Source organism: Perca fluviatilis, chromosome 4 (assembly GCF_010015445.1).
Source record: "Perca fluviatilis chromosome 4, GENO_Pfluv_1.0, whole genome shotgun sequence".
In the NCBI taxonomy this organism is placed as follows: domain Eukaryota; kingdom Metazoa; phylum Chordata; class Actinopteri; order Perciformes; family Percidae; genus Perca; species Perca fluviatilis.
Window position 1 is genome coordinate 8,427,432 of NC_053115.1, and position 26,487 is coordinate 8,453,918.

Below are 26,487 nucleotides of genomic sequence, written 5' to 3' on the forward strand. Positions count from 1 at the left end.
GAATGGAGAGAAGTATAATGAGACTTGATGATTAGAGACATGACACAAGGCCCTCACTACTTGTACTCTCCAGTTTGCAATTTGCAGATAGTAAAAAAGTAGGCTGTACTGCTGTATCACATTTTATATAGGCTTTATTTTTCCTTATTCTTGTTAGCTCAAGTTGTCAAATAAGGAGTTTAGCATCATGGGTGACTTAGCTAAGCAATTTTCTGTAATGAAGGGTTTGTCCACCAAATTTAAACTTTGTCTTACTTATCCCTGATGGTATCAAGTCATTAAGATTTTTTTGTATAAGCCTAGATTTTGTTTTACTCCACCACTGGAGGCGAAGGGAATTTTGTTCCTGATGCTCACAACATTGAAAATAGCCTTTAAGGAATTCTTGAAACGGTTTCCCTGTTACTCTGGATAATCCACACACTGCGCTGTGAACATGTAATGAAAATACGTTCTACGAAAGAAATAATCCCTGTACAAATTCTTGACAACCTGTTCTGTGGAATATCCAAAATTAAAAAAACAGGGGCCCTCCTGTGTCAGTCACATTATTGAAACTAAAGTAGTGAGTGAAAACAAGACATAGCAATCTATTAAAGTCTGACTTTATTATGATTATTATTATTATGATTATAAAAAAACGCAAAAAGAAAGTTCAAACTGAAGGATGATGGATGTGGTATGTGGATGGTTTAACAAACCTTCTTTTGAAAGTCTTTTAGGCACTCAAGGTGCTGGTGGTTGCTTGCCTGGACTGTTTTGAAACATTAATCTCCAAAGACAAAGAAGGGCCTTGGTGCTTCTCTGTGGTACAGGGTTGGTCTTTCTCTGAGCAGACTTTTGATACTTCTGGTCTCCTCTTCCACAAAAGTACAGAGTGAGACTGGTCACTAATAGGCAGGTGGATGGACTTCACAGTCATTGGCAGTTGAATTGTGAAGGTTTCAATAGGGAAGGGCCCAGGCGGCTCAGAAGGAAGAGGAGGAGGTGGCAGAACCCCACTGCTGATGTTTTTGAGCGGAGCCTCTGCACTTTTCAACAACATCTTAGGCAGAGGCTTTACTTTTTCTCCTGCAGGTTCCTTCTCTTTGACAGGACGGCGGCGTTTCGGTGCTGAACGGTTGGAGGACCTCAGTGGAGGAAGTGGGCAGGGGCACTTGACCTTGAAGCCCTCAACAAGTAGGTTGACTCCTACATACTGTGGCACGTCAACTGCTGCCTAGAGACCAAAAGTGACATCTTAAGTAATGTATATCAATCTCAAAATTTTAGCCATTTGAATGTACACTATATAACTATCACTCTTTCTTACCTGTCTATATATGAGCTGAAAGTCTCCAGTGTTTGCAGTGCGGTCCGCTCGCCAGTCCAGGACGACTCGTAATGTGTCTTCCTGCACAGCAGTACAGAGGCGGGCTGTCACAGGCGTGGAAGGAGCCATAGTGGGACTGGCATTGAGTTCTAACAGCCATGGACGCAGGTCATGACCTAAGAAAAAGAAACCCAAATAACCAAGTGGTGATCATTCTGTCTGTTTTCATAGTAAAAAATACATAAAAACATTAAAAGGTAATCTAAATTTGAATTGAATGCCATGTTACAGTGATCTCATCCTACCGAACATAAAGTCAGCACCGTAGAGCTCAAATGTGTTTTTGCGTGACTCCATCAGATCCTGTGTTGTCTGTAATGCGTGGATCACAGCCCTCTTCATCCCGGGGACTACCACTGTCTGCCACTGAGCTTCCTGGCCCTGGCTGGACAGAAAGGTCCTGAATTGGTCATCCGACCACATATTGTCTGCTGGGATACCACGATGACGCTGTTGGGAGGGTCTCAGGTGCTTCTGGATGGAGTTATTGCACAGGTGGACAGAGCTGCAAAGATGGGGTAAAGAGGCCAAGATTGGAAAGAGAAATTAAAGGTCCCATGGCATGAAAATTTCACTTTATGAGTTTTTTTAACATTAATATGCGTTCCCCCAGCCTGCCTATGGTCCCCCAGTGGCTAGAAATGGTTATAGGTGTAAACCGAGCCCTGGGTATCCTGCTCTGCCACACCCCCACCCTGCACCTTGCCCCCTTTCCTCCTCAATAGCTACAGACACAGAAATGGCACATCCTAAGGAAAGCTCATTGTGAGACTGGCTCTAGTGGCTGTAATTCTGCACCAAGGCTGAATTTCGGGAAAGAGACTTCAGATACAGTATTAGGGGACCACTAAGGTCTATATAAAAGAGACTTCAGATACAGTATTAGGGGACCACTAAGGTCTATATAAAAGAGACTTCAGATACAGTATTAGGGGACCACTAAGGTCTATATAAAAGAGACTTCAGATACAGTATTAGGGGACCACTAAGGCCTATATAAAAGCATCCAAAGAGCACCATGTCATGGGACCTTTAATGAAAATTGGTGATAAGGAATGGAGAGAAGTATAATGAGACATGATGATTAGAGAAATGACACAAGGCCCTCACTACTTGTACTCTCCAGTTTGCCTTCAAACTATCTTTGACTAAGGTAATATTTACCATGTGATCAGACCAAGACATATTTAGTAACAGGTATAAAAAAAACTAAAATCGGATTATGAATTTTAAAATTAGTCATGGAAGTGATCAGACATGCCTGATTGCTATAATTCTACCAGGTTAGAGAAATGAACGGCAAGAAAGTAGAGAAGGGTTGGGTAAGAAAAGTGTTTATAGAAGTTCTTTTTTTACAGTGTTTACTTGACGATTTCTCATTTGTTGCTTATAATTTGTGCAACTTTGGTGGAGGTAGAAGAAGCCCTCTTGTATATACTACACAGTAAGTGGGAAGGTATTTTAAAGCCAGTTTGCAATTTTGGAGTTGATTTGAAAGTTGCTAATATACCCACAGGATAACATCTATTTTCATGCCACACAAAATCAGATCTCCCGCCAAAAATGACAAGCATAACCATAACCTGTGTTGCCTTTCCCTTACTCTGTATCTTTCTCGAAATTCCCTTTTAAATTTAATGTTCATCTGGTTTCACATCTGCTTCTTCTTTACCTGGTAGAGCGCGTGCCCAAAAATAGAGGTTTACTCCTCGACGCAGTGGCCGCGGGTTCGACTCCGACCTGCTGCCCTTTGATGCATAAAGGCCTAAATGCCCCCAAAAAAGCAACTTAAAAAAATATATATCACTGTCTTACCTATCCAGCGTATCTAGCGAGTAAGGCTGCGTAGAGAAGCGCAAATAGCACTTTTTATAGAACCACACAGTCAGGGGGTTCCAGTCGGTGACCAGGAACCACTGGCGCACGTCAAATTTGGTGCCATAGATCAGCAAGGGGCGCTCCAGGTACTTCTGCACCACCCACTTGCTTTCTTTGATTATGGTTGGATCACTGTCCACCAGCCTGAGGATCTGATCCAGACGCCTGGTGCATTTGATACCTAGAAGGCAGGTGTGGCAGGTCAGCCAGGACTTTGTCAGATATTTGGAACTCTTGGATAGTGTCTGACCTCTCACCTCTGCCCCTGGACTTAGCTCCAGGTTTGATGATCCAGATGTTGTGTATGCCGTCTATGTGCAGCTGTGGACTGACCTCCAACAGCCTCTGTAGCATGGCTTTGCAGCAGGTCACAAAATGATCACTGTTCTCGATCTCTGCTCCTCCACTGAGCGAGGAAACAGAGAGAGGGAGGGACTGTAGTGAGACACTGAAGAGCACTTTGGTTTCCTTTTATCTCACATATGCACACACAGTACTCACTGAACAACAAGGTAGTAACTGTTGATAAACTCTGCCCACTCCTCCTTTGTAAGTGTTTGTGGTGTCTCCAAGTTTATGTCTATGTCGTTATGCTGCAGACTCTCGAGAAACTGGTGGCACACTTTGAGTGCGCTGTTAATCATTTTGGAAAGGACCACTGGTCTAGATTGCCGCTTTGTTAGTTTCCTCTCAGCCCGAATGTTGTGGCTCCTTCCCTCTCCCTGAACACCCTGCTCCCTCTCCACAATGTACTTCAAAAAACTGGTGCAGGCTGTCCTCTTGTAGTCCTCTACACAAAAGACAGAGACAGAGAGGCAATTATTCTAAGCGTTCTCTATGAGTGAAAGTACAGTAGAAGGATCAGGATGCTGGAAATATATTAAAGGCATGACAATTTCACTTTAGGAGTTTTTTTTTAACATTAATATGAGTTCCCCCAGCCTGCCTATGGTCCCCCAGTGGCTAGAAATGGTGATAGGTGTAAACCGAGCCCTGGGTATCCTGCTCTGCCTTTGAGAAAATGAAAGCTCAGATGGGCCGACCTCCCCTTTCTCTGCTTTGCCCGCCCAGAGAATTTGGCCCACCCATGAGAGAGAGACATCATGGCTTTCAAACGAGCAAAGTGGCAGTTGGTCAAGGCCACACCCCCACCCTCCACCTTGCCCCCCCCCTATCTCCTCCTCAATAGCTACAGACACAGAAATGGCACATCCTAAAGCCCGGGACACACAGGGCCGATAATCGGCCGTTGGACAGTCTGGCGAGGTCAGCGACTCGAATCTGTTCGGTGTGTCCCGTTTTCATTTTGGCCGACCTGACATGTTCAGTCGCCGGCAGGGCAGTCGGGACTCACCCGGAAATGGGGAGCTGAATGAGGTGACTAGAGTCTCTCAAAATCTGACGAAAATCTTTTAAACTGACCTTTGTCGAGCGGAAATGAAGACAGATCAGCAACTGCACAGCCTATTTCTCGCTTAAAATGTTTTCAGAAACATATTTCAGTGGACTATTTTAGTACAATATGAGATCGTATTCTGAACGGCCGCCATGACAGTCTTAGTGTTGACGAACTGACCGAAGAGCCGGTTAATTAACCTGACTCGTGTCACTGAACCGGGAGACTCGAGTGCCATACCTCAATGAACCGACTCACTCCTGTTTTTTTCTTTTACTTCATTCGTGCATTCGTTGTGTGTAGCTGGTATTCTTCTGCTACTGTGTGTGTAGTAATCTAGCTCATTAGCACCTCCACTGGAGTGGTGGTGGTAGAATCAATCAGGAAATGAGCTACCTAGACCGTGCACCAGGCTACTGAACGAGACCGAATGTAACCGGCCCGCACAAATCTAATGTAATCAAGCGGTGTCTTGGTTCTCGGCAAGTTTGAGTTATTAACCAAGCCTTTTTTCTGGTGCATCTTAGAGGATTGTGTTCATGGCAATTCACACATTATCGATGGGGAAGTACATCACATACAAATACACGTCATGTTATCTTGGTAGTTATGTTAAGTTAAATGTTAGAGAAGTGAATGTTGCTACGTGGTAGGTAGGCTAGGCTGTCACCAGGCTACTGAACGAGACCGTAAAGACCGTAACCGAGGGTACTGCATGAGTCTATATTCAAACGGGTGTCTAGTTTCTCGGCAAGTTCGAGTTATCAACCGATCCCAGAAGCCTTTATTTCTCGTGCATCTTAGATGATTGTGTACATACAAATTCATAGACTACATTATCGATGGATATCACATACAAATACACGTCATGTTATCTTAGTAGTTATGTTAAGTTAAATGTTTGTTACGTGATAGGTAGGCTGTCACCAGGAGACCGTGCACCAGGCTACTGAAAGAGACCGTAACCGTGCCTAATGCATGAGTCTATGTAATCACGGGTGTCTAGGTTCTCCGCAAGTTTGAGTTACCGATAGCAGAAGCCTTTATGTCTCGTGCATTTTAGAATTGTGTTCATGGAAATTCATAGGCTACATTACCAAGGGGAAAGTATTATATCACATACAAATACACGTAATGTTATGTTGGTAGTTATGTTAAGTTAAATGTTAGAAGTTGTTTGGTAGTTAGACTGTCATGAGGAGACCGCCCACCAGGGTACCGAATGTAACCGTGGCCAGTGCGTGAGTCTAGTGTCGGTCAGTATGAGCGTGTAAATAATATGTCGAGACCGAATGTAACCGCAACCGCTCGAGTCTTCCGCGGTGTCTTGGTTCCTGGTGGGGGAACGCGATCACCCCCCACGCCCCTCCTGCCGCCGCCAAGGGCACGCGAACCGGTGACCGAATCTTTTAACTCGGTAGGCCAACCAACGACCGTCCGGTTGAACCGACTCACGTAAAAGAGTCGGTTGTCCCATCACTAGACCGTCTGGCTTTGAATTTCCGGAGAAAACAAACCCATGTGACGCGTTCGTCCAATCAGCTGCCGGTTTTCATTTCTTGGGCAACAATACAGAGTAGCGCCGCCTGCTGCTATGAAGACGTATTACGTTTCTCAAGTTGGTGTTGCCTCAGTGTGTCCCGAGGCAGTTTTTTGGACCTCGGGGACGCGACTGATCATTTCCACTGGCTTTTCTGCCAAGGGTCAGACGTCTGGTTGGTGTGTAACCACTTTAAGGAAAGCTCATTGTGGGACTGTCTCTAGTGGCTGTAATTCTGCACCAAGGCTGAATTTCAGAAAAGAGACTTCAGATACAGTATTAGGGGACCACTAAGGTCTATATAAAAGAGACTTCAGATACAGTATTAGGGGACCACTAAGGTCTATATAAAAGAGACTTCAGATACAGTATTAGGGGACCACTAAGGTCTATATAAAAGAGACTTCAGATACAGTATTAGGGGACTACTAAGGTCTATATCAAAGAGACAGATACAGTATTAGGGGACTACTAAGGTCTATATTAAAGAGACTTCAGATACAGTATTAGGGGACTACTAAGGTCTATATAAAAGAGACAGATACAGTATTAGGGGACCACTAAGGCCTATATAAAAGAGATTTCAGATACAGTATTAGGGGACCACTAAGGTCTATATAAAAGAGACTTCAGATACAGTATTAGGGGACCACTAAGGTCTATATAAAAGAGACTTCAGATACAGTATTAGGGGACCACTAAGGCCTATATAAAAGAGACTTCAGATACAGTATTAGGGGACCACTAAGGCCTAAATAAAAGAGACTCCAGATACAGTATTAGGGGACCACTAAGGCCTATATAAAATAGACTTCAGATACAGTATTAGGGGACCACTAAGGTCTATATAAAAGAGACTTCAGATACAGTATTAGGGGACCACTAAGGTCTATATAAAAGAGACTTCAGACACAGTATTAGGGGACCACTAAGGCCTATATAAAAGCATCCACAAAGCACCATGTCATGGGACCTTTAAAAAGTGATACGTGTAAGTTAGTTTGAAGGGCCGTGAAGTCAGATCTGACCAATGAAAGCGTGCTTCTCATCCTCTGCTCCTAGTCTGTAACAGCGAGGGAAGAAGGTGTCTGGGTCAGCTGAGTCAAACCAATGCAGGTTCCTCAGGTTCACACACAACCCCACCTGACAAACAAAAGACAAATATTGATGGTGGGCGTGAGAGGAGACCATTGAATTTTATTTTGTTTGCTGTAAGAAATAATATCATATAAATGTACCTTGGTGGTGAAGCTGCCTGCTTTTGCAAAATGATTGGTGATCTGTTCTTTTTGCAAGCTGTTATTGTTGATGGCGTCTCTACGGTTTGTCCAATAGAAATAAACCATTTCATTCCGCACCAGGCGAGACTGTATGAGTAGGGGGAAAGGATGAGAGCTGTATCTGTTGCATTTTGCGTTGACAAACCTCAATGTTTTAACAAGGTAAGCAGCAAACTTTCCCTTGCATGTTGCAGATCACCATATGTTAGCCTACAACCTTAGAAGTTATTTTTACCATGAGATCATATAGTCCATCTGGATCCTGCTCTTTCTCGACACTGGCTGAGTTGTCTGAGAAAAAGGAGCAATGTAAATTAATGATGGGATATAGATAGAAATCCACACCCAGTAATATTAGGAATAGCATTTGTGAAACAGTCACACTTTCATCTAGATCACCGTCATCGTCATCGCTGTCACCAGCATCATTAGAGCTGGCTCTGCCCTCATCGCTGTGGCGCTGGTGAGCATGGTGGTTTGGGGGGTGCACACGCTGCTCCACCCAGCCTCTAGACCTCAATGCTGCCCTGATGACAGGGTAAGGGCCCTGGATATAGAATACCTTATGCATCTGGGAGGAATGAAAGCAGACATCTAAATAATGGATAATGTATGTGACCACATAAATGTTTTCTATATATCCAGTAGTCTCGCTTCGCTGACTCTGCAAAATATTTTGGTGGAACATGTGTACGTTCAAAAGTTGTTTTAATCATGCAACAGAAAACTCAGATTGGACAGATTGTCTAGCTAGCTGTCTGGATATAACCTGCAGAGCTCTAAGGAGCAGTTAACCATAGTCCTCATAAATCCACCAGAGTTTAAAATTCCAAGACAAAGAAAGAGTAAGGAAACAGACATCCGGCCAAAAAGAATGAAATCCGGCGGAATATGTGGATATAGACTATACTGTACATCCAGTAATGTTAACTCACCTTGACAGCTTTGTCCGCAAGAGCTTTGGCTGTCCTCACTCTCTCTGGGTTAAGAGCAGGTAAGCTGACAAAACTGCGGCGAACTTTGCCCTCAGCAGGTGTACCTGACACACAAATCAAAACCTCTGTTGAGCAAATTATACTGTTATTTGTCTATAAAGCTAGTCAGAGATGACACTGTTCATGCAGTATGAGGAGTACTATACCAAGTTAACTCATTCATTGTGTTTGTTGTCAACCTGCAGGGTAAACCTACTTGTTTGCGGGCTTTTGCCTTCATCTTGGTTGCATCGCTGGACCACAGCTGTGACCTTCTGATCCTTGAATAAGTCTCCCGTTTCCCCTGCAGTAACAGTAGGATTATTACAGTACACAGTATATAATATTTTGGCACAATGGCTCATGTAAATACATTTGCAAAGTGAGCCAGAAGGCCATGTTGTAAGGTTGTCATAACATAAATGGAAAAGCCTGCTTCAATGGCATAACATGCCAACATGTAGCAGTCGAGTGCCATGAAGGAGGAGACAGGAGAATATACACAAACACCTGTATACAGTTTCTTGCAACATAGCATTATTTGCAACTGTAATTTATCTATTACAAAACAAAATGTCCACACATTTGCTGATGAATAAGATTATTATATTTTATATGCATTTATATGCCTAAATGCATAAAACATAAACCCAATATAAGTGGACAGCACATAGATGTAATAAGCATACACGGTACCTGTACCATTGTGATGGAAAAGCCAAAGACAGTGTAACTAAAGATTAAGGCTTGACATATTCAGCGTGGAGCCAAAAATAGCAAAGCCATGAAACTTTAATAAGTGGCCTCTGAGTTCAAACATTTGGTCACCTGTCCTTAATGCGACCTCATGATTAATTTAGCATTCATGATCTATAAGCCCACTCTATGAATGTAGTCCTTTTGGAGGTGTGAAATCATACAGAAGTTAAGTTTCAGTTTAAAAATGGGTCCCTCAGCAGCAAGTTTTGCAACCTCTGTAATTTTTTTTGACAATGTGAAGTCATAAAATGACAAAGTTACAATCAGAATATAGGCCTGTGTTACTGCTACAAGACTTGTGAATCAATTTGGGAGAAGTAGATGGTTACCATCCTCGGTTATGAATTATGGTGATGGGCCCACCCTTTGATTAATATTTGAAGAAAATACATCTCCAGTATTATTTGTCTGGTCCTTGGGTCCATGTTCAGATGGGAGCAGTGTTTTCATTTGTTGCTGTCTGTCCCTCACCACTGTCTGGGCATGGTGTGCAGCGTCTGTCAGTAGTCTGGTGTCCCAGCTGGACAGACTGTTTGGACCTGGTGGCCTCCATATTAACATCAGCTCTCATTCTTCATAGGAACCCTTTCTTTGGCTCTGCTTCATGGTTTGGTCAGACGGCTGCAGAGGACACAGACACACAGCATTTATGGGGAAACAATCATACAGTGTAAAGGCGTGTTCAAATGTTACACAAATGATGTGTACACTCTTTAAACAACTGCAAGTGCATCTTTGGCTACTGGTCTTGTAAATCAGACTCTCTCCAAGTGCACTGGACTATAAAGTGGGTCAAATTGCTATGTAGGAGACAGCTTGGCTACACCTGTCAGGTTTGTACCTAACACTCCAGGTAGGGCGTGATACTAGTCGGATTTCATTCATCCTTTTGAACAGGGGCACGAAACCAGATACAAATCCCAACAACAACACCAACAGCAAATTAAAATCCTACTGTAATCTATTTTACACAGAAATCACTCACATCAGACTATAGGTTGCCTGCAGCACACACAAAAGTATGTGTTCCCATGTATATATTTTTATTCTAATAATAACTAACGTTAATACTTGCAATAGACCTTTTTCACGGCAGACATGTTGACATGTCATAGTAGGAAAAGCACAGGTTTTATTCAAAACCATTAATGATGGCTGCATTCCACTTAGGAGAGGTGCTGGTATTGTGCATGCCGACAAACTGAAATAGCTTACTGGGACACTTGATGCAATTGAGCCATCGTTAAGGTTATCAATTTCAGCTGTGCTTTTCCTACTATGACAGGTCAAAATGTCTGCTGTGAAAAAGGTCCATAAAGCCACCACAGATTACAAGTCCTTTTTGTGTTTAACTAACGTAACGTTAATAACATCACACTTACAACCTTGTCATTGCCACAATCTTTTTAAAACGTATTGGCAAACTAGCTAGCTACCAAAGCCTTTACCATTGTAAGCAAAGCTTCGACCTCATGGTTCAGTGTTTGTTCCTCTTACCTGCTGAAGTCCACTGGTGTATTAATAACTCCGTAGACATAGGACTATCTGCGGTGCACGGTGCGCGCCCGACTCTCGACCATGGCTCTCGACCTGTTTATTGTTACCACGGCAACCGCTGGATAGCTCCAGAAGCACACGACACCACCGGATGCGAAATTTATTTCCCACTATGGCCACGCCAAGACCCGCCCTTCAGTAGCTACTATTGGCTAGGCGTCTATGCTTACGCAAGGTAACGTAACCTGATTTGTTCAGGTCCTATCTCCTGACCAATCGGCTATCCTAACCTTAAATTGCCTCCTCGAGTCCTCCACTTGCCTCCCTTCCTCGCGTCTTAGTCCCTCCCACCGAGGAGAGCACTGTATAAATATACAGATGTAAAAAAGTGTAAACGATGAGGCTCCAGCAGTAGTATGTGAGTCATTGGGAAAGAGCGCCACCTGCCCATTGACACCTCGTTGTGGCCGAACATGGTAATGCAGCCTATTTCTCCTCATGGCGCTCTAGATAAGGGTTCGATTCTAAGCGAGTAGAACCCACATTAAAAAATAACAAAACGACAACACCATCTAATGGGCTCGTATTTTCAGCAGACAAAATAACTGAGAAAGTACTACAGTGGCAGCCGTGGCTAGAGGAAATGTGATTTAGCTTAGAGCCCAACTCACCATGACCATATACCTGATTAAAGTTACCATTTTATGGATGAGTCATGAGAATTCACATACATTCATTTTACATGGCACGTAACAGGCGTTACCCACAATTCCAATGGGCATCCTCAGCCAAATCAAAGCCAATAATTTGAAAACTAAAGCAATTTAAAATCTGAACTCAGTGTATGCAGTGACTACGAGATAGAGAGAGTGTGTCCGACATGAGAATGAACAAAGAGTATGTCCTACATGGGAATGACAAGAAAAAAACAAATATGCACCCTCAGTGAAACAAGGTCGTTGATGGGCGTTGATAGAGCGTAGTAGTATTTAATACTACCTCTCTCTATCTCCCCAATCCCCAGCCATAGTTGCTGCATGGAGCACGTCCGGAAGCTGAGTCTCAAATCCGCAAAGCTGCTTAGATTTTTAAATTGCTCAATGCTTCATAGTTTTTTTTAAAGCTTTTACATAATGCTCTTTTAATGACATTTGGCATAATGCAGATAATAGGCTACCTAGTTAAATTATCTGGTGTCTGTTGGAAGACTTACAGTTGTCTGACTTTGTCTCTATAAGACCCGACGCTTAGGTGGAAGCCAGTGACAGCCAATGAAGTTGCAGTATTATTAACGCTGTCCCAGGTGCTGAACAAGCTGCGTTTTTTTCCTGCATATTTAATAATTATTATCTGGACGCAGGTTCGAATCCCAGTTGGGGCAATGTCTGTGATGCATTATTAAAGATAAATAGGTATTTATTAGTATGTTTTTAATCTTTAGTCAAATAAATACCTTAAACAAAATATATATATATTACTAAATACTAAAATACTATATATACTAAAAATATATGACACTGTTGTATCAAATACTTGACTTCCCTTATATTACAGTTTTCTTAGTATGTGTAACATTACAATTTCTTAAAACCTTTGCATTGAAACATACACATTTTACTGTTCTCTTAATGTTATGCACTTATTAATGAGACATGTAAATATTGGTTAATGTCTTGTTTATTAAATACAACAATGACCGTTTAAACACACCAAGCCCCATAGTGCAAGGTCACACATACACAAAACAAAATATGTAAAATAAATATGAAATGGGCAAAATATACAGTATATACACGTAATTTTCCCTTTTTGACCTCCCACCTCAGTTTTTCTGACTTATAAAAGGCAGACTCCTGGAACTCTTTCCAGGTCATCTCCTTCTCCATGCCCTGGTCTTTGTAAATAGAAAAGACTTTAGCAGGGCAGTAAATGTACTTCCCTGCTACTCCAGGGAATCCAGTGTGAATATGAGGACTGTTTGGGCCCTGCTTCAGTTCCATTCTGAAAAACCGACACTTGCGACCTGTGGGCTGGGACTCCTCTGTGGTGTTCCTTTTCCTCTTTTGCTGTCCTCTGTCCTCCACCCTTTTCTTTGTGGCATCTAGTGTCGACCGGTGTGGCAGTTCGCTGAGGCGTCGCGTCGCTCGCTGTGGCCGAGCCAACCCCTTTTTATTGCCTTCCCCTCAGCAAACCCCCGGCCCTACTGTGCCCTCTTTTGCCGTACGGACGAACGCTAGGGGTGGTACGGTTCACAAAACCCACGGTTCGGTTCGTATCACGGTTTTAGGGTCACGGTTTTCGGTTCAGTACGGTTCTTATTTTTTCTTTATCACTCCAGAATATACTTCAGCATATAGCTAAAATTAGCATATTGAATGCATGTTGCACAAAACGTGCACACAGTGGCAGTTCTATATTGTTTTATTTCATCATAGGTAACGTGAAATCCAAAATGTTCCCACACACCAGACTATAAACGACGCTGGCGCATCCTCCAGCTCCGGTCAGCGATATTACGAATCCCACTATGGCCACGCCAAGACCCGCCCTTCAATAGCATTCACACACTACTATTGGCCAGGCGTCCATGCTTACACGTACAGGTCCTATCCCCTGACCAATCCCCTAACCCTAACCTTAACCACTCGAGGTGAAATGCCTAACCCTAACCAATCAAGCTGCTTTGTAGGGCGGGTCTTGGCGTGGCCATAGTGGGATTCGTAATTTTGCGAGCGGTTCGGGTGTTTTTTCATGAACCGTACCACCCCTAACGAATGCCAGTTGCCCGTCAGCGGGGCGGATGTTTTGACCTATACTAAAAAGGAGTTGATTTTGACGCTTCCCTGATTAATTTAGTTTATAGAGACACACACGCTCTCCGTCTAAGGAGAGGCCCTCGCCCGGATCAGGGAACCCAAAGGCGAGACAAGAGGTCAGATACACACTACACCAGACGTCCCCAAAAAACACGGGCTCCTATCCCCCTGTATATGACAAGCACTGCCCGAGGGGATCTTTAAAACCAATGATTTTTCTTTAATACTTACGGTCTCAGCCGTCCTCCCAGGGTCATCGGAGGTCCCTTCCTTCTCAAGGACGCCCGCCTTGCCCTCCTTGGTCGCCCAACTGAGAGAGGGGGATGCTCAGACGCTCTGACCAGGCCGCGCGGATAGGGAAATGCACTCCCACTAGGAGATAACAGGAGGTCTGCGTGTCCAAGTCGATCCCCGCCGGGCCGCAACTGGCCACGGGCGGTTAAAGAGGAGTCACTAACCCCCGTAAGGGGGGAAACCCTCCCCGCTTGACAACGGGCAAGACGATCCCAGAGAAAAATAAGGAACTGGCAAAAGTTGGCTCTCCTAGTCCAAAGTCGGTGATTTTTATTATTTTGTGACAAAAGCAGAAATTAAAAGCAAGTGGTCCTCTACAACATAAAACTAAAACTAAAATTAAAGATAAAGCCTCCGCTCTAACAGAGGTATTTAAAGCTGCTTCTCTTTTCCTCTGCTTCTCCCACACTCATAAGAGTGCAGGTAATCTCCTCTTCTGTGTCAAAGAGGGCAAATAAATCTTCCCCAAAACGCAGCGAAAAGAGTGTCTGGGCAAACTAAGAGAGAAGAGCACTTTTTGGCCTCTGTTTAACAGAGGTATTCGAAGCCACTTCTCAGAGATAGTCTTTTTTCTTTTTTTCTTTTTCTTTTCCTCCCTTACACTCAGCGAGCACAAGGGAACCCCTCTCCAGCTAGAGGCATAATGAATCTTTCCCATTGCAACAGAAAGTGCAAGGGTAGATGGAGAAGGCTTCATGGCATCCCGATGCCACGTAAAGCACTCGGGTAAAAGAGCCCGAAGGGAGCCCAAAAGGGACCCAAAAAGGGACCCAAAAGGGAACACCCGAAAGGGCTCAAAAGGCACCCAGAAAGGGCACCCAGAAAGGGGCCGCTACTCGGCAAAAACACTCATATTTATACCGAAACCAAAAACATTTTACTCCTCCCAAAATTATCAAAAGGGGGGGACTATATGTACTTCCCTATCCTTGTAAGGTAATGTAGGAAACACTTCACAAATAACGTTACAGTAATGAACTTCATGAACTCTACAGCTCGTGTGCTGTGTATGGCCACACATGTGCCTTCAAGACGCACACACACACAGCTGCATGCACCGGTCAAGGCCGCAGCTCCTGCCTGTGCTCTTATCTGTCTAGGTGCTTTCCTACACTCTTCACAGTTTCTCAATGAGAGCTCTTTCTGTCATAAAATGCAAAAAAGATCAGTATGTAAGCAAAAAAACAGATTAATATGTAAGCAAGATATATGTTATTTTTTGGGGGGGGTTTCAACACACACACTCTAAGCAATGATATAGTTTGCTTTTCAAAACACATCTATCTAAGTGATTATTATTCTGTTATACTGACAATGTTATATATGTTGTAAAGCAAGGAATGACATAGATTCTGCTATTTCTTTTTTGAGTTTTCATCTGGCATCGCCAACAACACTAGTTCTTGCTGAAAGAACTCTGTCTGTGCAAAGTCATTAAAGGGCATTTTTGGGTTTGTCAGACCTTCAGCACCATATGCTTTAAAAACCTTAGTGGAGCAGTAGAAATACCTGACAGGGCCTTGCTGGTAAAAGAAGTGGATGGAAGAACCATCATTCTCATACCTCGACTTTGGCTGGCCACAGGAAAGACATGTTTTTGTCTGTGCCTTTTTTTGTTCCGGCTGTTGTTGCTGCTGCTTGTCCATTATGTTTTTAACTATTTTCTCAATAGAGTCTTGAGTTAGAGGTGTGGCCAGGGTCTGCACTGGTGGTGGTGGTGGATTAACAACTGCAGCAGGCATGGTAACAACTGGCACACTGGTAGTCGTACTCCCCTTGGTCAGAGAGTGCCAGAGTTCCTGCCTCTCTTGCAGTTTTTCCGGGCTGGTGTTTAAAGAGGAGCTGGTGTTTAACAGTTTGCTGAGGTGCTTTAAATACTATGCAATATGTAGTTTGGTTGTTGGGTGGAGCATGCTGTTTGGGTCTTTACAGGAGTTGTGAACTAGACCAGCATAGTCCTGGTCTACAAGCTTGAGCATGTCCTTCTGGCCACGGTGTTTATTAAGCAGGTCGTCAATAGCCTTTTTCATAGGGGTTGGCCAGCGCTTGTGGTCCAACACAAACACCCTCACACCTGTCTTCACAGGTCCAGTGCGAGCACCAGATGGTGAGGAAAGCAAGGGGAGAGACAGCGGACTTCTGGTTTCTATAACAACAAAAGACAGAGTACAATAAGTCATTCTGGCCCAAAAAAAGATAAAACAAACAAACCACAAAACAATTCATACACTTGTATGTGTGAAATATCACTTTCCAGTTGGTAAGTTTGTTTAGAAAATGGCTGATGGATGATTATGTTTATGTAAAAGTCTATTCAATAACACATAACATAAAGTTCTCATATTGTCTCCTCTCTAAGAAAAGAAAGATGTAACTCATTTATAAAGGCTATTAATATGATTGAAACCTAGGCACTGCTACTGATACAGAAGTTTTGTCCACCACTTTGTCAAGTGTCAAATGTTTACCTGGCTCTGTCTGAGGCTCAGGAGTTGAACTTGGAGTCCCATCTGGTTTAACAGCAGGAGGGCATGCAGCAAAGTGAAACAGCTTGGCTGGTGAACTGGAAGATGACTGAGGAAGCTCAGTCTGGGCAGTGGGTGGGCTGCTTTGAGGAGGGGGATTCAGGGCAGGTGTTAAGTCTGTCTTGCTCCTGTGCTTATCCCAGTCTAGAGGAACTGGGCGGCAACCAGGCTCAACATATTCCAAGCCAAACTTCTCTCCAGTGTCTCTGCCAGTGAAATGAAAAGCCGCATACTTCACATGCCCCAGCACTCTTTCAGAGACTGCATTTAGTTCTGCCATTAAAGCTGGATCAAAGACAGTTGGGAGGTGAACATCTGGCTGTTTCAAGTCCACCAGGCGCTGATAATTCCACCGTTCCACCCCTGTCATCCCCTGGGCTTGGAACAGCTCTGTGGAGACGCGTGTTCCAGTGACCCACTGAGCCTGATGGAAATGGTATCCCTCTTGCTGTGAAGTGCCTCTGATGGCGATCCACACAGGAACTTTAGCACCTCCCCCCTGCACGTGGTTTAGCTGCAGTGTTCCTCCGTGCCTGTACAAGATCCCACCTTCAACCTCAGGATCACTCAGGCACCCGCGCAAGATGTGTATGCGCTGAACGCGCCATTTGTCTTCAGCATAGAGGGCTTGAAGAGAGGAACGCCGTTTGGATCAGTTGCGAGGTAAAAGTGCTGGAAAACTCCCTCGACTCTCTTGACGAGCTCCTCAGGCTGTGGAATTCTGGTCCTGCAGTGCTCAATGTGTGCTTTGTTGGGTTGGCAGGCTGAATGCCACAGAAGGCATATGCCTCTTTAAGCCTCTGCAGGTCTTCCTGATCCACCACTGAAAAGGCTGCCGACAGGAACTGAGCAAAGGAACTGTACAGGGGATGATGCTCTGACACGCACTCACGGAGGAACCGTCTCAAACAGTGGAACAAGTCCAGCTTGATAATTATGTTTTCATTGTAGTGGGATTTTGATTCACAGGTGTTCAGCAGGTCACCAGTAGTGGCATCAGCAACAATGCCATTAGTAGTTGTCCAAGCATCCCAGTTCATATGCTCTCCTGTGTAAGATTCTGCAACCTTAAATGCTGCGCAGCAATCCCTGAAAGAAGAAATAGAGACACAGTATAGCCATTAATGTTAAAGCAGTGATATCAATCCCTATTTACACTTCAGTGTATTCAGTCATCAAAATAAAATAAAATGAATGCAAAGTGAAATTATGAAAAATGTAAAGCAAAGTTAATTGTGATTATTAGCTGTTCATGTCACCAATGAAAGTAAAATATACTGTTTATATCTTACCTGTCTACCCACTGGTAGTGTGCCTTCTCTATGCCTGCAGTGTTGTAGCGGTGTGCTATACCTTCATACATGTGCTTCAGTGACTTTTCTGTCTCAGACTGCACCATCACCCATGAAAGGATCATCCAGTTCTCATTCATGACTGCATATGATGACATGGTCCCAGATGAAAAGGTGACCTTCCTAGCAACTTTCCGTGTGCGGTCTGAGCGGAGAGCCTGTCCAAAGGTGCCCTGAAAAAGCTTTGTGATAGCACCCTCCAGGTGTTTGTACTCATGCAGTAGGCAGTCAGTTAGGTAGTGTGCAGACACAGAGATCCTGTTCCAGCCATCTGAATCCCCATACTCTCCAAAGGGAGCTGGCTTGGTTTCCTGTCTTATGAACTGAGTGATGGTTCTTAGGTCATACTTTCCTGCCTCACCATCCATGATGTTCTGGCAGGTAAGGAGGAAGGCCAGGTGAGCACGTTCATATTTCAGGTGCATCGTCTCCATGATCTGCTTTGCCATGTCGGTGGGTGAGTTACCTGTGCGCCTGAGCTCGTCCATTACGGATTTACAGATGGCCTTCTTGTAGGTCAGTATTGCCGGCAACAGGTTTGTGAACCTCTTTGGTAGTTTTTCCAGCCACAGTGGATTGTCAGCATACCACCTTTTCCGGCAAACTTTACAGCACAGCCTGGATGAAAAAAGGTAGTACTGTCCAGTGATGCCAACAATCACACGAGGTCTACCAACACCTGCAGAGGCAACTTGGGCCTGAGCGCAACCTTCAATGCATGGCAGAGTGTCGTCGTTCCTCAGCCTTGCCATTAAGTCATTCTCTGGCTTCCATATAAAAAAGGGATGGAGCTGAAAGTACTTTGGGGATGGAAGATCAGAGATGCTGTCAATTAATTCTGGCTGGGGAGGGAAACGCCACAATGACACCATCTTCATGGGGTTGCGCACAGGAATGGAGCCCGGCCAGAGACCCATCGATTCCAGCTCTGTCTTCATCCAGATCCTCTGCTGGTGAGAACAGTTCCATCGTGGTCATAGCCAGGAAGCTGTGGAGGAGGAATGCTGGGGACCCTTGATGGCCTGGTTACTGGCTGACCTAGTAAGACAAGAATAATAACAAGGGAAATTATTAAGATTTTGTGTTTGACTTGATTCTATCTTTATGAAACGCACACAATTCAAATAAAAAACATTCAAAAACGTACTTTGAGCTCTCTGTCCAATTGGTGGCTGCAGCGCCGGTTGACTGGGCTCTGCAGACGTATCGGGAGTAATCACAAGTGCCTCTGACACTATATAGAATATTAAACATTTCATTATTATTTACAGGTAAGAAAAAGTAAAAAAGTAATATGACACTACACTTTACATCTACATTTTAGTCCCTGAAACTTAGCAGGCTGTACACTTAAATGCTGGCTTGTCTTAAAACTGTGGAACAGTATCTGATATACAACAATTAAACATATTTTAAAGGATTTACAACAGTTATGACGGACACATATGGAACAACATATGGATATTTTTTAAAGACGCAAATACAGTTCAAATAATACACACCTGGAACTGTTACAGTTGTCTCTGTTGGCTGAGGACCTGCTGTTTTTGGCATCAGAAACCTCAGCTCCTGAGGAAGGGGCACAGGTCTCCTTACAGTTGGCAGGGCTTGGGTTGCAAGGAGGGAAGGACAACAACAAAAATCAATTATTAGTTTATAACAGACAAAAGCATAGGGAATAGGACAGAAAGCTTTAAATGGATGAAGCAAAATACAGTGCATTTACCATCTTCCTGTGAGCTCTTCAATTTAGTTGTTCTAGACCGTGTAGCTGATGGTGCTAAAACAGAAAAAGTCTTTTCAGTCGTTTATATTTTTGGCAAAATACAAAAATTTGTATTTTGCACCCATCTTTTACTTCACCTGCTTATCTCAGTCTTATATAGTGAAACAGACTGTTTCTTATAATAATATATAAAGAATATGTTCATTCATACACATGCGTTCATTTCTTTTAAAGGATTAATATTTAGTAGTCACTCATTAGAATTTAGCCTAAGCAGGGGAAGCAACATAACACACATACTGTACATGCAAACACATGCACTCAAGTGTTAGTAACCACAGCAGTTTTACATGCAGTATATATTTTCATCCACATAAGCAAAAGACAAATACTTACCCTCATCATGACTGGTTTCAATTCATCGTCACTAGGACAATAGGTAGAACACCAAAACACAAACATGACCAGAACATGGTCAACATGAGACGGAAAGCTTTAGGTCATGCTTCATATTGGGATAAGAATCCATGGTCCCAGAGTTGTCTGCTGATGCAGGACGTTTTGGTTAAGAACCTCTATCTGTTCCAGAAGCCTGTGGTGGTCTGGCAGTTGATGATGCTGGTGCAGAAACAGCTGTAAAACAGAACAAAATGATATACAGTATATAACATATACTATATAGAACACAGGATTAATATCAAACAGGCTGAACTTTAAATCATTAAGAATCTTCAGGCAGTAAAAACAAACAAATAAAAGACAACAAATGTTTACTCACAGCTTTGCTCATGTTGCTTGGTAGGAGAAATGCTCAGCATCACTCTCTCCAGCTCTTCATCTTCATCCATCACTGCATCCCCACCTCTCTGACGGACGACACTGAGTGCATTTTGCCTGACCAGCTCCTCCCTTACAGGTGCAGACTTGTCCTGGAGAGATGGGTTGTCTTTAATGACTTTTGCAGAATTAGTAGGATCCTGAGGAAGATACCCCAGAGGTCCCTTGCGAAATGTAACTGCAATTCTCCCGGGAAAAAATATTTGTTTGCGCATTTTACCTGTCATGAAGAAAAGTCACGTAATTATTATTATATGTATATTATTACAACATAGACATTGACTGTTTTCATAACAAATGTTAACCCTTGTGTGGTCCTTCGTGTCAAGGGGACTTGTTTAGTTTATTTACTTTTCTACTATGCTCGCGTTGTGCTCCGGGTCCGTTGGGACCCTCATGTGTATCATTTCACGTCAACGTTACGTTTGTTTGCTTTTGGATTCTACCTTTGCCTGCCCTAAAGCCCAAGTCACCGAAACGGAAAACAGAGGGGGGTGCTTTTCGACCCGTTGGATATGGTGAGCCCTTTTGGGACCACTGTATTTTTGGATGTGGATATAACAACACCCCCCTTTGAAGGCAGTTTTCAACATCACGCAGGCTTTTCGTTAAGGAAATTAACAATCAAGGAAAAAAACTATTTTGACAAGGATAGTGTTAGTCACTTTAACATGTTAATAAACTTTGTGTTGTTCTTTCTGCTCTTCCTCAGTCAGGGTTTGTTACTCTGTTACGGGACTGTGAGGATGCGAATCTGCTCAGATGCTTGGCAACAGACGCCGCTTTCTCTGGTTTTTCCACACCTTTGTGCTGGGCCAGCGTGATAACACTCTCCGTTTTCAGCTCCTGCAATGTTGCCCGGATGGATGTCGACTTGCACCTATTGATCACTCCTGCCACTATGTTCTTCCTGAAGGTATAATCCTTGTCCACCTTCAGTGGGGTCACCACATACTGTTGAGCAGACTTGGAGTACTGGTGTTCATGTTGCTCCTCACCTTCCTTTGTTTTAGCTGTCTTCCGGTCCACATTACTGTTGTGATCCATAGCAGCAACCTGCAGACGTGCCTCCAAACTCTCCCTCAGAAATTTCTTCCTCTTTGTGGCGTACTTCGTGTACAGGGAGTGAAGACTCTCTAGATGTCCTGTGTGAATGCCCAGTGTGGTTTTCTCCAATTTCTTCAGGAGCTGCTTGTCAAGCACTATCTTCTGCAGTTGCTGAAAGGCAGCAGAGCTAGGGAGGAGCCATGGACGCTGACTCTCTTCCTCAGGGGTGTAGGTACGGTGCTCACACCTGGTCATTGTCTCACCAGATACCCAATGGTGCACATTGGTAATGTGATGCAGGATTGAGATCCACTTGTCTTTCAACTTAGTCACACTTCCCTCACATGTTGTGACACAAAACCAGAGGTGGTTTGTGATCATTCTGATCCACTCAAACAACTCTTCGTTGTGGCACTGCAGCAGTCGTTTTTTGCCAGACTAAACAATGTGCCAGAGGTCATATTCATGCTGTACAGATTTATATTCCTGACGAATGACTTTCTGCACTGATGGGTGGCAGTCGGTTGCCAAAACAGATATGGTCACACCATATTCTCCCAACTTGGAAAGGCACCTTTCCATACCATCCACCTCAAGCCAATAACTGTTCTTCACCTCTGTGACTTGAACAGTTTCCTGTGCCACCACCAACTTCGACTTGATGTCCAGGAGCGAGTAGGTTCCATATGAGGCGTTGTGACCTGGACTGTCATATCTGGAGTCTCCTGACACGATGAGCCGCTCATCACCTAAGGCACTCAGTACAGCCTCATTGTGTACTGTCCAGGTATTGTTGACCTCTGGGATGACATAGACCTTCTGTATGTTGAACCACTGTCTTTTTGAGATGGTTTCCAGACCAAATTGGTGTCGCACACCACCATGAATGGACTGCACTCATTTCCAGTGACAAATACAGCAGCAGGTACAGAAACATTGCATTCCATAATTCCTCTAACTAAAGGCTGAGAATGCCACATAAAATCATGGCCATCAGTGCATTCTGTGTTGATCCTAAGCCCAAATCCACTTTTGGAGACTGCCGGTGGCCTACCAAACATTTGCCACAGCCTTCCCAATGACACACATGAAAGAGCTTCAACAATTCTCCTGTCGACACAATACTTTTTCGCTCTTGTGAGACATTTGCTTCCTCATCCTCAACATCACTGAAACTTTGATCCTCATCACTGATGCTTTCCTCTCTACCCATCTCAAACTCATCTTCATTGCAATTATTTTGACTCTTTTCCATTAAACTTTCTACCTCAAACTCTTCACAGCCCTCACTGCTAAGTTCCAGATCTTGCTGAGATGACAGTGCCGTAGCTGGGGAGAAGCCTTCCACAGAAGTAAAATATGAATGGTCATTTTTTATTATGTAGTTGTTAAGTATGTCATCTGTCAAAGTGCCTGTGCAAATGTACTGCTTATTGCCTGCCTTTTCTGTTTCCTGTTTAGGTGGATCGGTCTAGGTGCTGACACTGACTGTCGAGAGGATGTGGACACTGCCTATCTCCTGCTCTATCTACTTACAGATGTCAGCTTCTGGGAAAATGCTACTGGCTACCAGACGCATGCATGTCTGCCTAACCTGTAAACACATTTACTGTTTTTAGGTACCCAACTGATATTGACAGCCTTATCATGGAATACTTTGTACTCACATCCTGACTATTGGTTTAAAGCATATAAAAGAATCTTATACTGAAACACTGTTTCTTGTTGTTTTATTCTTACAATAACCATGTAATAATAATAATTTTTGGTTCAATGTCAATACCAATTATGTGCTGTAATTGTTGGTTAAATCAGTAAAAAAAACTTTTTGTTTGTATTTTGAATATGTATCTGTTTTTTGTCGTCATCTTGCTCTCTTGCGAGACTCTCGCTGCGTTCGCTGCCCGACTACCCGACTAACCTTATCCATCTCGCGAGACTTTCGCAAATCTAGTTAACCAGACAAATCCCTCCCCAAACACACAAGTACTTAACAGTCTATGACACAGACACACATGAACAAGCACACGCTCATAACATAATACAATAAGGGCATCTTAACTATATATATTTTAAAACACTAGAAAACAGGTAAGCCGAGCAACGTTTTTAAACGGTGCCTCAACTTAACAGTATAGCGTAAACGTAACAGCCAGTGAAAAACAAATGTTTTGTTTCCTGACATTAACTCAAGCTAACATGCTAACACCGAAGAATTGTTAACTTACTTAGCTAGCTCAACATTTGTTGAACCTCTTTGTCAGGTGGCCGGGAAGTTCCCGTAAAATGTGTGGAAGAACTGCGTGTACTCTTGCTCCTGACGAGGTGAGCCGAGCCTGCTCCTACAGAAACCGAGGAGGGCAGCGTAGACAGCCCCGCTGGAGGGATGGAGATACGGACAAATACCAACCCTCTTACAACAAGAGCCCACAGTCTCTGAGTCCCGTCCTGCTTTCCCAGAGGCATTTTGATAAGGTAAGGTAACAACCGTGCCTCAGTGAAATGCATACACTGTTTCAATTGAAGAACGCCAAATAGGTAACGTAGACGTGAAGATTTCGCCCTAAACCTAAACCTGAACCACATCTTAACCCTGGCCTAACCTTTGGAGGGGGGCGCTACGCACTTTTTCAGGAGGGAAACAGACTTCTACACATCACCGGTTATCTGTTAATGATTCAATACGGACACATAACAATATACTGTACAGCGCAGCAACACCACAAATCATAAACTCTTCTCTGTCACAGTCTCGACAATACGGGCCATTTTAAGCCCCCCAAAGGGTAATATGTACTGCAGGGTTATGGCATTAAATAACATTATAGGTACTAATTATATTGTGTTCACTCCTATGTCTTCAGAATGCTCCGGTTGATGAGTGTGTGTTGGCCTCCATGCGTTGGGGCCTGGTACCTGCCTGGTTCAAGGAGAATGACCCGAGCAAGATGCAATACAGCACCAACAACTGCCGCAGTGAGAATATATTGGAGAAAAAAACATACAAGGTGCATGCAGTTTAATGCACCGCAAAGCTATATTACCTTTCCTGTGTTTGATGTCTTGGTCTCTGTGCAGGATGTATTCACACACTAGTGTCTAATAATTTTGCCATCTTCCAAAAGGACCCTCTGATAAAAGGGCAGCGCTGCGTGATCCTGGCTGATGGCTTTTATGAGTGGAGGAGGAAGGAAAAAGACAAGCAGCCTTTCTTCATATACTTCCCTCAGGCTCAGGGAACCAGTCATGAGAAAACCGAGGATCACCCCACAAGCCCAGCTTGCAATAAGGAGAATTCAGAGACAGTGTGCCCTCCAGAGGAGGCCTCCCATGACTTGACAGAGGTTCATATTGGATTTTCTATAGAAATATAAGCTCCATGAACATTTGCTTTCATCCAGAATAGAAGTAGAGAGAATGCAGCTGTGGCGGAAATTACCATGGCTGAAAATATCCTGTGTGGGAGAGGAGTCAAAGCAAAAATGTGCATGTGTCCACCAGGTGTTTATTTACCATTCATACTATATACAAACCCATGCTTCAGTTTTGAATCTGGTGCTAGGCTAAAAAGTGTAAAAAATTACAACCATTCCAACAAAATGTCTCACTTTTTATTCATAAAACATGCTTATTCTTGTGGCCATACCCCTCTGCTCTATGCTATGTGTTGGCCAGGGAGGAGAAGCACCAGGTGAGTGGACTGGATGGAAGTTGCTGACTATGGCTGGACTGTTTGACTGCTGGACACCTCCAGGTGGTGGAGAACCCCTTTACACATACAGTGTAATCACTGTTAATGCTTCCCCAAGCCTGGAAAGCATCCATGATAGGTAAGGCTAGTTAATGGGGAAAGGTATTTTTTTTTTCTTTTCATTTGTGTCTGTATGAAATCATAAATTACGGTGTTGTTGTGTTTTAGGATGCCAGCAATCCTGGATGGAGAGGAAGAAGTGAGAAGATGGCTGGATTTTGGAGATGTGAAGTCTCTAGATGCCTTGAAACTGCTCCAGTCTAAAAACACTTTGACTTTTCATCCTGTCTCTCAGCTAGTAAACAACTCCCGCAACAACTCTCCAGAGTGCCTTCAGCCAGTTGATCTCAAAAGCAAAAAGGTATCTGATTTACTTTTTTTGTCACTGTAGTAGGAAAATGTAGCTCTTTAAGTGGTTTAAGCTGACAAATCTGACCCTTGACCCCCTAGGAGCCCAAGCCCACAGCCAGCAGTAAGATGATGATGAGCTGGCTGACAAGCAGCACACCTTCAAAGAGGAAGGAGCCCAACACATGTGGGAGTAAAGAAGAGAGCGAAAGCAAAAAGGTTCAGTGCAGGTCTACAGGAGCACTTCACCAGTGGCTTCAGGGAGCTAATAAGAAACCAAGAGCCAAATGAAGATTTGAACTGGGACTAAAAACTCTGCAGTTTTTAAAAGAGCATTTAGGCATTTTTATTCCATTACTATTTTGACAGTTTTTGAAAAATGTATGCTTTTGCTTAGTAACTTTTAAATGCAATAAAAAAATGCTACACAGATACTTATACTATATTTAAAATTGTTATCAATAAATGTCAGAAATAAACACAGCATGCTTTATTCAAGAATTTTATTACCCTTATTACTTGAAACGCAAAGACATTTCATAACAATGTAGATGCTATGCATTTATCATATTAATAATATAATGATGAATGCCAATACTTCACCCCACCCCCCCCTCCAATTTTCTTTTTTAAGTTACAGTATGTATGCTTTTTTGTAATCTATAATGCATTTCAACGTTTTAACATAATAGGAACAGACAGTTAAAGATCTGATCAGTTAAAAGAAATGTCAAGCACTTTTGTTTGCCAACACGAGCAACGGGCAGAGTCAGATATGGAGATTTACAACACAACTTTTTGCCTTCCCTACACAATGATTGAGAGGTTTGCAAATATACAAAGTCTTGCAATAGTTGACAGTAAAAAGAAACATACTAACTAATAGCATCGGTTATGAATATACTTGAGAAAAGTCTCTTCAGGACATCAGGTAGAATGACATGCTGTCTTCATTTTGTTCATTCCCACGTCAAATGTTTGTACCATGAATAACTTGATTACAAAATGAACCTTCATTAGGGACCGCACCTACATCAAGGAGCTGAGTCTGCATTCACACAACGTCCTCAACCTGAGCTACAATTGCATTTATTG

The 26,487-nt window shown here is 43.3% G+C and overlaps 4 protein-coding genes across 6 annotated transcripts; 1 reads left to right on the forward strand and 3 right to left on the reverse strand.

Moving 5' to 3' along the window:
- Window positions 1–589: 589 nt before the first annotated feature.
- Window positions 590–14,639, reverse strand: LOC120558184 (tubulin monoglycylase TTLL3-like). 3 transcript variants are annotated; one of them, XM_039799123.1, is made up of 14 exons: window positions 10,697–10,969; window positions 9,671–9,820; window positions 8,658–8,744; window positions 8,402–8,505; window positions 7,866–8,037; window positions 7,702–7,757; window positions 7,425–7,553; window positions 7,215–7,329; window positions 3,752–4,040; window positions 3,508–3,656; window positions 3,188–3,431; window positions 1,618–1,877; window positions 1,313–1,488; window positions 590–1,219 (listed from the first exon to the last, which is right to left on the reverse strand). In XM_039799123.1, exons 2-14 carry the CDS (start codon window positions 9,768–9,770, stop codon window positions 719–721), a joined length of 2,382 nt encoding a protein of 793 aa, XP_039655057.1. In that variant the 5' UTR covers window positions 9,771–9,820; window positions 10,697–10,969; the 3' UTR covers window positions 590–718. The 3 variants fall into 3 exon arrangements, with proteins under 3 accessions (XP_039655057.1, XP_039655056.1, XP_039655054.1); XM_039799122.1 differs by lacking the exon at window positions 10,697–10,969 and adding an exon at window positions 13,744–14,639 and having other exon boundaries at window positions 7,702–8,037; XM_039799120.1 differs by having other exon boundaries at window positions 7,702–8,037; window positions 10,697–10,970.
- Window positions 14,640–14,725: 86 nt separating this feature from the next.
- LOC120557524 lies at window positions 14,726–17,061 on the reverse strand. Its single transcript, XM_039797935.1, has 2 exons — window positions 16,275–17,061; window positions 14,726–15,952 (listed from the first exon to the last, which is right to left on the reverse strand). The coding sequence occupies exons 1-2, from the start codon at window positions 16,699–16,701 to the stop codon at window positions 15,684–15,686; spliced, it is 696 nt and encodes a 231-aa protein (XP_039653869.1). The 5' UTR covers window positions 16,702–17,061; the 3' UTR covers window positions 14,726–15,683.
- Window positions 16,946–24,459, reverse strand: LOC120558231. The gene is made up of 8 exons (XM_039799201.1): window positions 24,338–24,459; window positions 20,188–20,338; window positions 19,806–20,042; window positions 19,410–19,463; window positions 19,186–19,290; window positions 18,831–18,917; window positions 17,624–18,721; window positions 16,946–17,420 (listed from the first exon to the last, which is right to left on the reverse strand). The coding sequence occupies exons 7-8, from the start codon at window positions 18,619–18,621 to the stop codon at window positions 16,946–16,948; spliced, it is 1,473 nt and encodes a 490-aa protein (XP_039655135.1). The 5' UTR covers window positions 18,622–18,721; window positions 18,831–18,917; window positions 19,186–19,290; window positions 19,410–19,463; window positions 19,806–20,042; window positions 20,188–20,338; window positions 24,338–24,459.
- hmces (5-hydroxymethylcytosine binding, ES cell specific) lies at window positions 23,270–25,885 on the forward strand. The gene is made up of 7 exons (XM_039797936.1): window positions 23,270–23,384; window positions 23,558–23,768; window positions 24,158–24,301; window positions 24,419–24,637; window positions 24,969–25,123; window positions 25,213–25,405; window positions 25,495–25,885. Exons 2-7 carry the CDS (start codon window positions 23,580–23,582, stop codon window positions 25,681–25,683), a joined length of 1,089 nt encoding a protein of 362 aa, XP_039653870.1. The 5' UTR covers window positions 23,270–23,384; window positions 23,558–23,579; the 3' UTR covers window positions 25,684–25,885.
- The last annotated feature ends 602 nt before the right edge of the window (window positions 25,886–26,487 follow it).

What these genes read in the sequence shown, in the direction of transcription:
- LOC120558184 (XM_039799122.1), bottom strand. Translation starts at nt 9,770, where the DNA reads ATGAGAGCTGATGTTAATATGGAGGCCACCAGGTCCAAACAGTCTGTC. An exon ending in TTGCGGACAAAGCTGTCAAG is followed by an intron (nt 8,038 to 8,401) that starts GTGAGTTAACAT and finishes CATTCCTCCCAG; the next exon opens with ATGCATAAGGTATTCTATAT. An exon ending in CAGGCAGCTTCACCACCAAG is followed by an intron (nt 7,330 to 7,424) that starts GTACATTTATAT and finishes TTTGTTTGTCAG; the next exon opens with GTGGGGTTGTGTGTGAACCT.
- LOC120557524 (XM_039797935.1), bottom strand. Translation starts at nt 16,701, where the DNA reads ATGACAGGGGTGGAACGGTGGAATTATCAGCGCCTGGTGGACTTGAAA. An exon ending in TGAGCCTCAGACAGAGCCAG is followed by an intron (nt 15,953 to 16,274) that starts GTAAACATTTGA and finishes TTGTTGTTATAG; the next exon opens with AAACCAGAAGTCCGCTGTCT.
- LOC120558231 (XM_039799201.1), bottom strand. Translation starts at nt 18,621, where the DNA reads ATGAAGACAGAGCTGGAATCGATGGGTCTCTGGCCGGGCTCCATTCCT. An exon ending in CACTACCAGTGGGTAGACAG is followed by an intron (nt 17,421 to 17,623) that starts GTAAGATATAAA and finishes TTCTTCTTTCAG; the next exon opens with GGATTGCTGCGCAGCATTTA.
- hmces (XM_039797936.1), top strand. Translation starts at nt 23,580, where the DNA reads ATGTGTGGAAGAACTGCGTGTACTCTTGCTCCTGACGAGGTGAGCCGA. An exon ending in CCTCCCATGACTTGACAGAG is followed by an intron (nt 24,638 to 24,968) that starts GTTCATATTGGA and finishes TGTGTTGGCCAG; the next exon opens with GGAGGAGAAGCACCAGGTGA. An exon ending in TTGATCTCAAAAGCAAAAAG is followed by an intron (nt 25,406 to 25,494) that starts GTATCTGATTTA and finishes TTGACCCCCTAG; the next exon opens with GAGCCCAAGCCCACAGCCAG.